The sequence below is a fragment of the Macaca mulatta genome, chromosome 13 (genome assembly GCF_049350105.2).
Source record: "Macaca mulatta isolate MMU2019108-1 chromosome 13, T2T-MMU8v2.0, whole genome shotgun sequence".
Taxonomy (NCBI): Eukaryota; Metazoa; Chordata; class Mammalia; order Primates; family Cercopithecidae; genus Macaca; species Macaca mulatta.
This window is the reverse complement of record NC_133418.1, coordinates 51028327-51040553: the sequence shown is the minus strand read 5'-3', so window position 1 is coordinate 51040553 and position 12227 is coordinate 51028327. Positions and strand designations below refer to the sequence as shown.

The 12227-nt window shown below is 41.0% G+C and overlaps 1 protein-coding gene across 5 annotated transcripts in view; it reads right to left on the bottom strand.

The window, feature by feature from the left end:
• DUSP11 (dual specificity phosphatase 11) overlaps positions 1–10162 on the bottom strand; it is a 41000-nt gene extending 30838 nt beyond the window's left edge. For 4 of the 5 annotated variants that reach the window (XR_003722109.2, XM_028832373.2, XM_077959388.1 and 1 more), the window contains exons 1-4: positions 9863–10157; positions 8266–8341; positions 4966–5097; positions 2112–2235 (exon numbers count right to left, since the gene is read on the bottom strand). Coding sequence is in view for 4 of the 5 variants with exons in the window: in XM_028832373.2 (XP_028688206.1) it covers positions 2112–2235; positions 4966–5097; positions 8266–8341; positions 9863–10104 (574 nt within the window). In the remaining variant the exon portion in view is untranslated. Of the gene's footprint in view, positions 1–2111; positions 2236–4965; positions 5098–8265; positions 8342–9862 lie in introns of all 5 variants that reach the window. The other variant, XM_001105622.5, reaches the window with a different exon arrangement.
• Positions 10163–12227: the final 2065 nt, after the last annotated feature.

Here is a 12227-nt window from a genome sequence, read left to right as displayed (position 1 = left end):
GCCTTTTGTGCCTAATCCCCAAAACTAGGCTGTCCTTTTCTCATCCTGGCAAAATTCTTGTCCCTGCAGCTTGAATGTTGTATCCTGTCAGGCCTTCCTCAATCTCTCCTCTATATTCTCACTGCACTTAATTTATTCTTTTATTATGATGAACTGTCTTTTTTGTCCTTTTTTTTTTTTTTTTTTTTTCCGAGACGGAGTCTTGCTCTGTCGCCCAGGCTGGAGTGCAGTGGTGCAATCTCGGCTTACTGCAAGCACCGCCTCCCGGGTTCACGCCATTCTCCTGCCTCAGCCTCCCGAGTAGCTAGGACTACAGGCGCCCATCACCATGCCCAGCTAATTTTTTTTTTTTTTTGTATTTTTAGTAGTGATGGAGTTTCACCGTGTTAGCCAGGATGGTCTTGATCTCCCGACCTTATGATCCGCCCCACCCGCCTCTGCCTCCCAAAGTGCGGGGATTACAGGCATGAGCCACCGCGCCCAGCTTTTTTGTTCTATAATTAACCCACATCTTAAGCCATATGCACTACATGTTTATTTTCCTAGATAACTGTGAACTGCTATAATAAAAAACAAAGACTGCTATCACTTATGTGTCTTCATGCTCTAACAACAAATCTAAAAGGATCTCAGTGTTTACTGAATCAACTTATTTTCTCAGTCCCTACTAGTTCTAGAAGAGAGTGGAGAGTGTAGTGTCCTCTTTTTATCAGTAAGCCTGGCATCTGTGGGAAGGGATTATAGCAGAGGTAGCTAAAACTGATTACAAACAAGGTCCCAAACCTGCTATGGTAGTGGGTACTGCAAGACTTAGACAGTCAGCACAATTCAGCGGAAGACCAACATGGAGTTCAGTCTATCCAACTGACTACAATCAGTGTAAATGTGAACAACTAAGATTTAAAAATGTGTTCTCATGTATTCATAAGGACCTCCTAGCCTCACAGAACAAATGAAGTGCTATATAAAAATTTCACACACAAGAGCCTGGAAGCAGTGAATAGGCCATCAGCTGTACCCTCATATCTTAAAAGGTAGTATTTCTGTAACGACAGCTTATACAAATGAGAAAGCCAAACCTCTCAAGTTTTAAAGTTAAAGTACAGGGGAAGATCTGTGAACAAGGTTTAACATAATTAAAAGCTAGTGTCTACATTAAGTGAGTGACTGGGTTACAATTTGAAATTTGATCTTCAAACCCACTGATCCAGTCTCTACCTCTCACCTTCCATTCCCTATCTTCCCACCTCTGTCTCTATTCTTTCTCCACTACTCCATCACATTTTTTAAAAAGGAGTATTTACTGTCAGATTTATGTAATAAAGTGTACACTCCTCAAGCTAAATTTGGAAAGAAGACAAATGCAGCCTTTGTCCTGTGGGTGCCAGTGGCTTTTCAAAGATAAAAGCTTCTTCAGTCTTAAAATATGGCAAATATTATGTTCTTTCTAGCAGGTAGATACCAGAAAAAGGCAACTGGATCCTTAAGATAAAGAACCTATTAAGTTACATTTTTAAAAGCGTAAGGTAAATCTTAAAGCAGGAACAAGAAAGCACCAGCCTTTGGCTGAAGTTCTCCCGTGTGAAGAATAAGAGGTGGTGGTATCCTTCCCCAGCTGTACTCAAAGCAGAAAAACAGCAGAAATAGCTTAAATACATATGACAAAGGGGCAATTTCACTGGTGCACTCTTTCTTGTTTTGCGTCTGTCCCATTCCTAATCTTTGCCCTTTCTTGTTTCTTTCACATAACTCTAAGACTCAGAGTTTTTAAATCTTTTCTTCTACCTCTCACTTCTTAACGAACATACAAGACAAAAATAACATTTTAATTTTATTGTATATTTCCCATTCAAATTAAAAAAGAGAGAAAGATGAGCTAGTTCAGTTCTTCAGTTCATATTTTGCACTAAAACTAATTTAACTTTCCAAAGCAAGTTAAATTATTTGTGATCAACAAAAGGAAAAACATCTTACCCTATTAGCACCACCTCACATTTTCATCATCTTAGCATCATATATAATGAGTCAAAGGTTAGAACTATAAAAAATACCAAAAATCCCCAACCTCATTCATAATGCACACCGCAGTTCAGATAAGAACAAAAACTCACCATTATCTTTATTTTCTTTCAAAAACCCATTAACAGCGTGTTTGAATTTAAAAATAGTCTCGTCATCAGGCACTTGATGTCCAACTGTAAATATTTTTAAGTAAGGAACAGATTCTGGCAAATCCTATAAAGCAAAACCATAAAAGATGTGCATTATTTCATTTGTAAAGAAATAATTAAAGAGTAATTAGGGGACCCAGAATATAAGCCAAGAGATTATAACAAACTTAATACGCCAGTATCAGAACATGCAATTCTGATAAAAGAGCTATTTTTTCCAACACTTACTTCAACCAGAAAGTATCACTTGATTTTCAATAAAACTACATAATAGTCAATAGGCATACAAAATTGAAAGCAAATTCCATGTGAATGAATGCAAATTTAACTATAAATTATATAAACAGTTCCATTTAATATTTTACAATTCAAGGGCCCGTGCCTTCATAAAGCAGCTATGATTTAAGTAGAAGAGTAGAGAACAGAGTCAGAAGAACTTGGATTTGAATTGTGAGACAGAGGGAATTCCAGGCACTAGTAAGAACTGATATTCTTGGGGTGGGAGAAAAGTAGATACAGATAAAGACAGAAGAGGCTAAGTGAAAATCATTTTAACCACCCATAAGTGTGGTATAGTTCAGCGGCATTACATTCACAGTATTGTGTAACCATCACCACTGTCTATACCCAAAACTTTTTCATCATCCCCGACAAAAAGACTTTGACCATTAAACCATAATTCCCTTTTCTCCCCACCTCGTAGATCCTTTAGTCTGTTTTCTGTCTCTGTGAATTAGTCTATTCTAGGTACTTCGTAAAAGTGGAATCATATATTTGTCCCTCTGTGTCTGGTTTATTTCACTAAGCATGTTTTTAGGGTTCACCCATATTGTAGCGTGTATTAAATTTATTCTTTTTTATGGCTGAATGATAATCCATTGTGTGCAGATACTGTTTTGTGTATCCATTCACCTACTGATGGACACTTGGGTTGTTTCCACCTTTTGGCCATTGTGAAAAATGCTGCTGTGAACACTGGTGTACAAGTATTTGTTTAAATCCTTGCTTTCAGTTCTTTTAGAACTGAAGCTCTGAGTTCAAATGGAAAGTATCAGCATGAACTCATGATGTACTTTTAAAACAAACATATTTCTTAGCACCATCCACAGAAAAAGACTAGTAACAATGAGCCTAGGAGCACTGAGCACCTCTAGCACTCAGACTCTAATCTTTAAATAGCATTCCCACCAAACAGGAATCAAAGCTCCTTGGGAAAATGGCTGAGTTCAGGGTAGAACAGGAAATGTACAAGATAAGCCTGGAATTTTTTTCATATAAATAGCAAAGAAAGAGTGATTAAAGGTTACTAGGGTTGTGTCAAAAGGACTCAGGAGACAATCTAACAAGCTCCAACTCTCCAAAGATAGGGCCTCAATTTGTGCTTCAATTAAAAAAAAGAGAGAAATAACTACATTCAAGTTTTAAGTCATCCTTTTTCAAGCCTGTTTTATCTTCTGTAAAATTATGTATTAATTGTAACCATTTTATCCTCTGAGCTTAGCAAAGAAAAAGCACTCAACAGGAGATATTAGTACAACTGCTACTTTATCAGCACAGGATTGTTGAGAGGATTAACTAAGTTAATACATGTGAAAGCACTTTTTTTTTTTGAGACGGAGTCTTGCTCTGACACCCAGGCTGTCATGCAGTGGCATGATCTTGGCTCACTGCAACCTCTGCTTCCCAGGTTCAAGAGATTCTCCTGCCTCAGCCTCCTCAGTAGCTGAGATTACAGGCATGTGCCACCCACACCTGGCTAATTTTTTTGAATTTTTAATGGAGACGGGGTTTCACCATGTTGGCCAGGCTGGTCTCGAACTCCTGACCTCAGGTGATCCACCCGCCTCAGCCTCCCAAAGTGCTGGGATTACAGATATGAGTCACCGCATCCGGCTGAAAGTACTTTTTAAATGGCAAACTGCTGTACAAATATTAACAAATATTAGATGTTACTGTTTCCAAAAGCCATGGAACTGGTCAGAAGAAGGATCATTCTTTCGCACCAAGATGCTAAACGGGGCCAACAGAACATATGAATCTCTGTATTGTATCAACAGATACTGGGAAAAGAAATCATAAACTCAGAAAACTTTCTTTTACATGATGCTTACACATGCTCAAGCAATGGCTTAAAATAAGTGTTAAGAAATATTGGATATTCCTTTCTTTCCTCCAGGCCACTGCTAGTATTAATAAGTTTACTTCATTTTCAAAATATAGAATATGGAAGCTTATAGAATTTCTTAGGCACACACAGAGCCTACTGCCAAATATTTTAGTTCAATTCATGTCTTCAATTTCATTTGAGACAGCAATTAAAAACATGTAATTAAAGAAATCACTTGGCTCTCTTTTTTTTTTTTTTTTTTGAGGCGGAGTCTCGCTCTGTCGCCCAGGCTGGAGTGCAGTGGCGCGATCTCGGCTCACTGCAAGCTCCGCCTCCCGGGTTCCTGCCATTCTCCTGCCTCAGCCTCCCGAGTAGCTGGGACTACAGGCGCCGCCACCACGCCCGGCTAATTTTTTTGTATTTTTAGTGGAGACGGGGTTTCATTGTGTTAGCCAGGATGGTCTCGATCTCCTGACCTCGTGATCCGCCCGTCTCGGCCTCCCAAAGTGCTGGGATTACAGGCTTGAGCCACCGCGCCCGGCCTAGCTCTCTTTTAAACTTACTACCCATCAAAGAAGGCCAGGCTTCACATTAGCACAAGATGATTACTGAATTATTACTGAATTACTATAAATTATTTCAGGATCAGAATGAAGAACGTTCTTTTCAATGAAGGGTTCCACTTACCTCCGGTTTATAATAGCGTTGAGTATATGTTAAATCAATAATCAGTCCAAGTTCTTCATTTTGTTCTCGGATTTTGTTAAAAAGATCCAAAGGGGAAAAGCATTCTTCCGGAGCAAGTTTCTTTTCAAAACTCTGTCAGAGAGAATGAAACAAGAGCAAACATGTCCTTAAAGTCCTGCACTGCATTAGGCATTTATTCAAGTCCTGTGATGCTAACATATAACGAGATTCAAAGGAAAGTTTCCATTCTCCTGGAACACAGAAGGTATGTTATAACAATCCTTTCTTCCTGAGTGGTCAGAAAGAAAAAAATAAGCCCACTTCTATATGTGTATTTCTGTATTTGTTTCATGTTGGTCTCCTAATCAGACTGCAAACACCCAGATTTTATTCACCACTGTATCTCCAGCTCCAAGTGGAGTGCCTATCATATTTAGTGCTTATAAATATATCTTTCTTTCTTTTTGAAACAGGGTGTTGCTCTGTCATCCAGGCTGGAGTACAGTGACACAAACATGGCTTATTGCAGCCTCCACCTCCCGGGCTCAAGCAATCCTCCCACGTCAGCCTCCCAAGTAGCTGGGACTACAAGCATGAACCACCACACCTGGCCTTTTTTTTTTTTTTTTTTTTAAAGAGATAGGGTTGGCCGGGCGCAGTGGCTTATGCCTGTAATCCCAGCACTTTAGGAGGTGGGAGGATCACAAGGTCAGGAGATTGAGACCATCCTGGCTAACACAGTGAAACCCCGTCTCTACTAAAAATACAAAAAATTAGCCGGGCGTGGTGGTGGGCGCCTGTAGTCCCAGCTACCCGGAGGCTGAGGCAGGAGAATGGCATGAACCCGGGAGGCAGAGCTTGCAGTGAGCCGAGATTGCGCCACTGCACTCCAGCCTGGGTGACAGAGCAAGACTTCGTCTCAAAAAAAAAAGAGATAGGGTCTTGCCATCTTGCCATGTAGCCCAGGCTGATCTCAAACTCCTGAGCTCAAGCAATCCTCCTGTCTCAGCCTCACAAAAAAATATTTGTTACATGTCTACATATACGATGGCTTTCATTAAATATTCTTTTATGTATGTGGCTTATTTTTGAACTTTGTGCTCTGTTCCCTCAATCTGTCTGGCTACTCAGGGACCAGCAATGTACTTTTTAAAAAATAGACTAGTTTGGCTGGGCGCAGTGGTGCACACCTGCAATCCCAGCACTTTGGGAGGCCAAGGCGGGCAGATCACGAGGTCAGGAGATCCAGACCATCCTGGTTAATACGGTGAAACCCCATCTCTACTAAAAACACAAAAAAATCAGCCAGGTGTGGTGGCAGGCACCTGTAGTTCCAGCTACTCAGGAGGCTGAGGCAGGAGAATGGCGTTAACCCAGGAGGCAGAGCTTGCAGTGAGCCAAGATCGCGCCACTGCACTCCAGCCTGGGCGACAGAGCGAGATGCCATCTCAAAAAAAAAAAAAAAAAAAAAAGGCCTAGTTTTCAGAGCAGTTTTAGGTTCACAGCAAAACTGAGCCAAAAGGACAGGCAGTTCCCACGTGTACTTTGCCTTCCCCACCCCACCCAGACTCCCCCACTATCCACATTCCATACCAGTGTGGTCCATTTGTTACAAATGAAGAACCAACTTTGACACATTGTTATCACCAAAGTCTAGAGGTTAGGTATGCATGACTCATTCTATGTTATGCATTGTATGTACATATTATGTTATGTATATTTTGCCACACCAAAAAAAAAATGAGAGAAAGAACTAAGTTCAAGTTTTGATTCTTCCTTCTCTGAGCCTGTTTCATTATCTACAAAATAATTTATTAGTTGTAACCATCTATCTTCTGAGCTTAGTGCAGAATAAGCACTCAGTAAGAGATATTAGTACTACCGTTACTTCATCAGCATAGGATTGTGAAATACATTAATATATGTAAACCCCTTTTATGTATCCACTCTTACAGTATCACACAGAATAGTTTCACTTCCCTAAAAATTCCCTGTCTCCAACACCACCTTCTTTTTGGAGACAAGGTCTTGCTCTGTTGCCCAGGCTGGAGTACAGTGGCATGATGACGGCTCACTGCAGCCTTGACCTCCTGGGCTCAATTGATTCTCCCACCTCAGCCTCCTGAGCAGCTGAGACTACAAGCACACACTACCACACCTGGTTAATTTTTGTACTTTTTGTAGAGACAGGGTTTTGCAATGTTGCCCAGGATGGTCTAAAACTCCTGGCCTCAAGCGATACACCCACTTTGCCTCCCAAACTACTGGGATTACAAACATGATCCAACAGGCCTGGCCTGAAACGACTCATTTTTAAGCCCAGACACGCAGAGAAGCTGACACAGCAGCTGAAAAAGGAAATCTGATCTATGAGTCACAAATTAAGTAAATTCCCAAAACGTTTCAAGTGGGCTTCTCCTAATACTAATCTGAGCTATGCTGGGGAAGTCTAATAAGACATGGAATCTAGAAAACAATTATTTGTCTTCACCTTCTCATCTTTTTTATGGCTGTCAAAAGCTTTCCCCTCCTATCCCTCCTATTCCTTTCCTAAACAAAAACACAATCTTCAGATTTTCCCCACTGAGATCCTGACCTTGATGATCTGGGGGATATTTCTGATTGTGACCATGGGAGGAAAGGAGTCCCAATGGCATTCAGTGGGTAAGGGTTACAAATTCTAAACAACTTGCCAAATTCAGGACAGTCCTACAAATGTGTCCCACATCCTGAATTGCTTTTGGATGTCCTATTCAACATTAATATAGATAAAAAGCTGTTCATATTTAGCGTGGCCTTAGAACCTAACTCCATTTCACAAATAAACACAAAGTATTTTTTGTAAAACATTAATATATATTGAATTTTCCAGGATAATAATCACCTTATTAACCAAATGAAGATTATACTTTGTTTTGTTTGGAAATCTATTACAGAAACTCCTACCACTAAAGCAATATAAGCCACCTAGATCAGTCTACATTTGTAGTTCTTGAATTCATTGCACAGGCAACTACGTCTTTTAATGCAGTCATGTCCAAACATTTATATATTGAAATAAATATTATTGTATTATAAATTACTTTTATTTTTTATATTATAGTTAGGGTGTTAATTGGTATTTTTGTTTAAAATATGAAGTAGATTGTATGTACCTATGAACTTCATTTCAGGATAGTAAAGGGGTCATTACAAAGTATTTGCTATAAAAAGAGAAAATGGAATGTGATAGAGCGGAGAACAGTGTTCTGCATGGTGAACTCAGATACCTGAAAGAATACTGAATTAACTTTTGCTTACCTTTTGCAAAGGAACTTTGAAAGCAATGAAACGAGTCCCAGGCATCCGCTGTCCAACTGGGAGATAGTCTTTCCACCTATTAGATACATTTTTTTGTTAGGCAAATTGTATGCCAGCCTTGTTTCCTTGCATAGATTAAGACTTCCTGAAAATGGGAATCACAGCCCACACAACATGTCCTCTCTTCTCTCCGCTTTGCATTTCGCCACTCCACTTATTAAACTCCACCAAGTAACAACCTATACTGCCCTCCTCTCCTGTTTCCCCATCATGAAAACGAACACAAGCCAACAAAACAGTACAACTCAAATAAGGCCTATATAAAACCAGAGATACCCAGAACTCCTGTATCTCTGTTAAACTTGGCCCAGTACCAGATACTAAAGTGCCATTAATACAAACATACTCACTGAAATAGTTCAAATTCAATTATTTCATTTCACGGTTTTAGTTTTCATACGACTGATGACATCAAGTTCAATTAGTAGGAAACTTCAAGTCCATATTTTAAGAGAAAACCTGCTAGAAGAGGGGCTGTGAACTTCACTTAATAATGCTTGGAACTGGCCAGGCGCGGTGGCTCAAGTCTGTAATCCCAGCACTTCGGGAGGCTGAGGCAGGTGGACCACCTGAGGTCAGGAGTTGAGACCAGCCTGACCCACATGGTGAAACTTCGTCTCTACTAAAAATACAAAAAAAATAGCCAGGTGTGGTAGCGGGCGCCTGTAATCCCAGCAACTTGGGAGGCTGAGGCAGGAGAATCGCTTGAAACCGGGAGGCGGAGGTTGCAGTGAGCCGAGATTGGACCACTGCACTCCAGCCTGGCAGACATCCTACTCAAAGAGCGAAAATCCCTCTCAAAAACAAAAACAAAACAAAACAAAACAAACAAAACAGATTGGAAGAAAACAAACAGAAGATTCACTGCAATTAGAACCCAACCGCAATAGATCAGGCAAGACCTGTATTAGGGTACTGACAGAAAGTGACAGTCAAAAGATAGGAGATAAAATGAAGAGAATTTATTGAGGTATGAGATGGTGGAGGATGGTCGCAAGGAGTAAAAACTGTTCACTGCACCTAACTGCAAAGTCTCAAAATTAATCATTTGTACGTATAAAGGAGTATATTTCAAACGAGGCCTGTTAGGAAGTAAAGTATGTTCGTTGTGATTTCTGGAAACAATACAAACCAACTTTCCGTGTGAGATCTCAGGGCACTACTACTGCTGGGTTCCTAACTCAAACCATTACCCTTTCCGTGCCAACGTTAACAAGGAACTGAGGAGATTCCATCTTGGGAATTAAGGAGTGTCCCCAACACTAACAGTCCCACCTTAAAGCAATCCTTCCGTACTTTACCTAAGAACAATGGCCAGAACCTCCCTTTTACAAGAATATGGAGAAATCACAGGACCTTACAGACATCGCCCCTTTCAGCTACAGCGGGTGGCGCAGAGGGTCAAAGCCTCAAAGCAAGGGGCGGACAAGTCAAGCTTGCGACGGCAAGAGTGACAGGCAGAGACCACAAAAGATGAAGCCCAGACCCAGAAACCACGAGCTGGAAAGGCCACGCCAAGGGACCAAGACATATTTACCTTTCCGGGATGTGGTTTCCGCCCTTCTTCTTGGCGGAGGAGCGTCCTGAAAAGTCGCGTCCCCGACCCCAGCCACTGCGGGGATGATGCCACTGGCTCATGTGGGTCCCAAGAAGCCGCCCACCCAATGCCAAGCCGGCCAAAACCGCCAGTCCGGCGCCCTCAGTGCCAGGATAAGACCCTAGACCGGAAGAGACTCGGCAGCCACCCACGCAGCGCTCCAGCGTCTCGCTATTGCGCATGTGCCACCGCCGGTCGTTATGGCGTAACCACGCTGGCTTACTGAGACTCCTGATTTGTAAACAAGACTTTGGTGACTACAGCGCCCTCTTTAACCAGAGGCCGGTAGCACTGGTCAATAAGGGCGTGTTTGCACCCTTCAGAATTCAAACAGTGAGGCACGGGGAAGTGCCTCTGCCAGATCCGTCCCCCGCCCCGGTTCCTTGGGTGTTCTTCTAGATAGCTACCAGTGCTTACATTCACATTTTGCATATTGTGTGTAAATATTTACCTTCACATACATGTATATCCTCTATTTTTATACAAAAGAAGTAACTGTACATATTCTACAATCTACCTTGAACACTGATTTTCCCAGTCAATTTATGCATACATAGATTCTATTTTGTAATGGCTATAGGGAATTTCATTGCTTATGAGTAACATAATTAAAAATACCATAATGTAGTTAGCCAGTTCAGTATTAATGGACCTTCAATTGTTTTCAGGTTCCTTTCAAATCTTATTACATACAATGCTGCAATATGAATATCCTTATACATATATACAGCTATATCTAAATTCCTAGAAGTAGAATGAAAAAAAAAAAAGAAAAAAAAAAAAAAAGAAATACGTTGAATTCTGCTAAAAGTGGAGCTACAAAGGACATCATACTCTATAGTAGCTCTGAAAATAGAATAGAGTACTAAATTCCAGATTAAACTGTAAGTAATTATGATTGCAGATTTTTTTTTTTTTCTTGAGACCCAGTCTCGTTCTGCCACCAGGCTGGTGTGCAGTGGCGCCATCTGGGCTCATTGCAACCTCCGCCTCCCGGGTTCAAGCAATTCTCCTGCCTCAGCCTCCTGAGTAGCTGGGACTACAGGTGCATGCCACCATGCCCAGCCAATTTTTTCTATTTTAGTAGAGACAGGGTTTCTCCATGTTGGCCAGGATGGTCTTGATCTCTTGACCTCATGATCCGCACTCCTCCGCCTCCAAAAGTGCTGGGATTACAGGCTTGAGCCACCACGCCCGGCTGATTGCAGATTTTTGAAAGCAATTTTTACTTTTTAGTTTCTAATTTATGAAAGTACCTTACATATATTTTTAGTAATCTTTGCAACCATTTTAAAGCTGGGTAAACTGAGGATGAAAAAGGTCAAATTGATTTTAATAAAGCTAGACTGTTAGCTTTATTAACATTTTTGAGACAGTGATTTTCCAACCAGTTTTAAATCCATAAACATTTACAATTCTGAAAATTTTCACATCATGAAAAATATATCAATATTCATAAATTGTTCATTGGAAAAAGAAAAAGGTTAACAGAACATAACAAACTTACAATTAGGAACATTTAATTATTTGTTGTTGTTGTTGTTGCTGTTGTTGTTGAGATGGAGTCTCTCTCTGTCACCCAGGCTTGAGTGCAGTGGTGCCATCTCGGCTCACTGAAACCTCCGCCTCTTGGATTCAAGGAATTCTGCCTCAGCCTCTCGAGTAGCTGGGACTACAGGCATATGCCACCACACCTGGCTAATTTTTGTATTTTTAGTAGAGACAGGGTTTCAACAAGTGGGCCAGCCGGTCTTGAACTCCTGACCTCAAGTCATCCGCCCACCTCGGCCTTCCAAAGAGCTGGGATTACAGGTGTGAGCCCCCGCACCCAGCCCACATTCAAATTTGACATTAAATTATAAAATATTGTGGCCGGGCACGGTGGCTCACGCCTGTAATTTCAGCACTTTGGGAGGCCGAGGCAGGCAGATCACTTGAGGTCAGGAGTTTGAGACCAACCTGGCCAACATGGTAAAACCCTGTCTCACCAAAAATACAAAAATTATCTGGGCATACTGGCTCATACCTGTAGTCCGGGGTACTTGGTAGGCTGAGGCAAGAGAATGGCTTGAACACAGGAGGCAGAGGTTGCAGTGAGCCAAGATTGTGCCATTGCACTCCAGCCTGGGCAACAGAGCAAGACTCCATATCAAAAAATAAATAAATAAATAATACAACATTATTTTGGAAATTATTAAAAAATCCAATAGGTGTATAGTAGCCCAAAACTACAAATGATACAAATGTCTATGGACATGACAAGACAAAAAATGTAACATAAATCTTTCAGAAGCTAGAAAAGCTA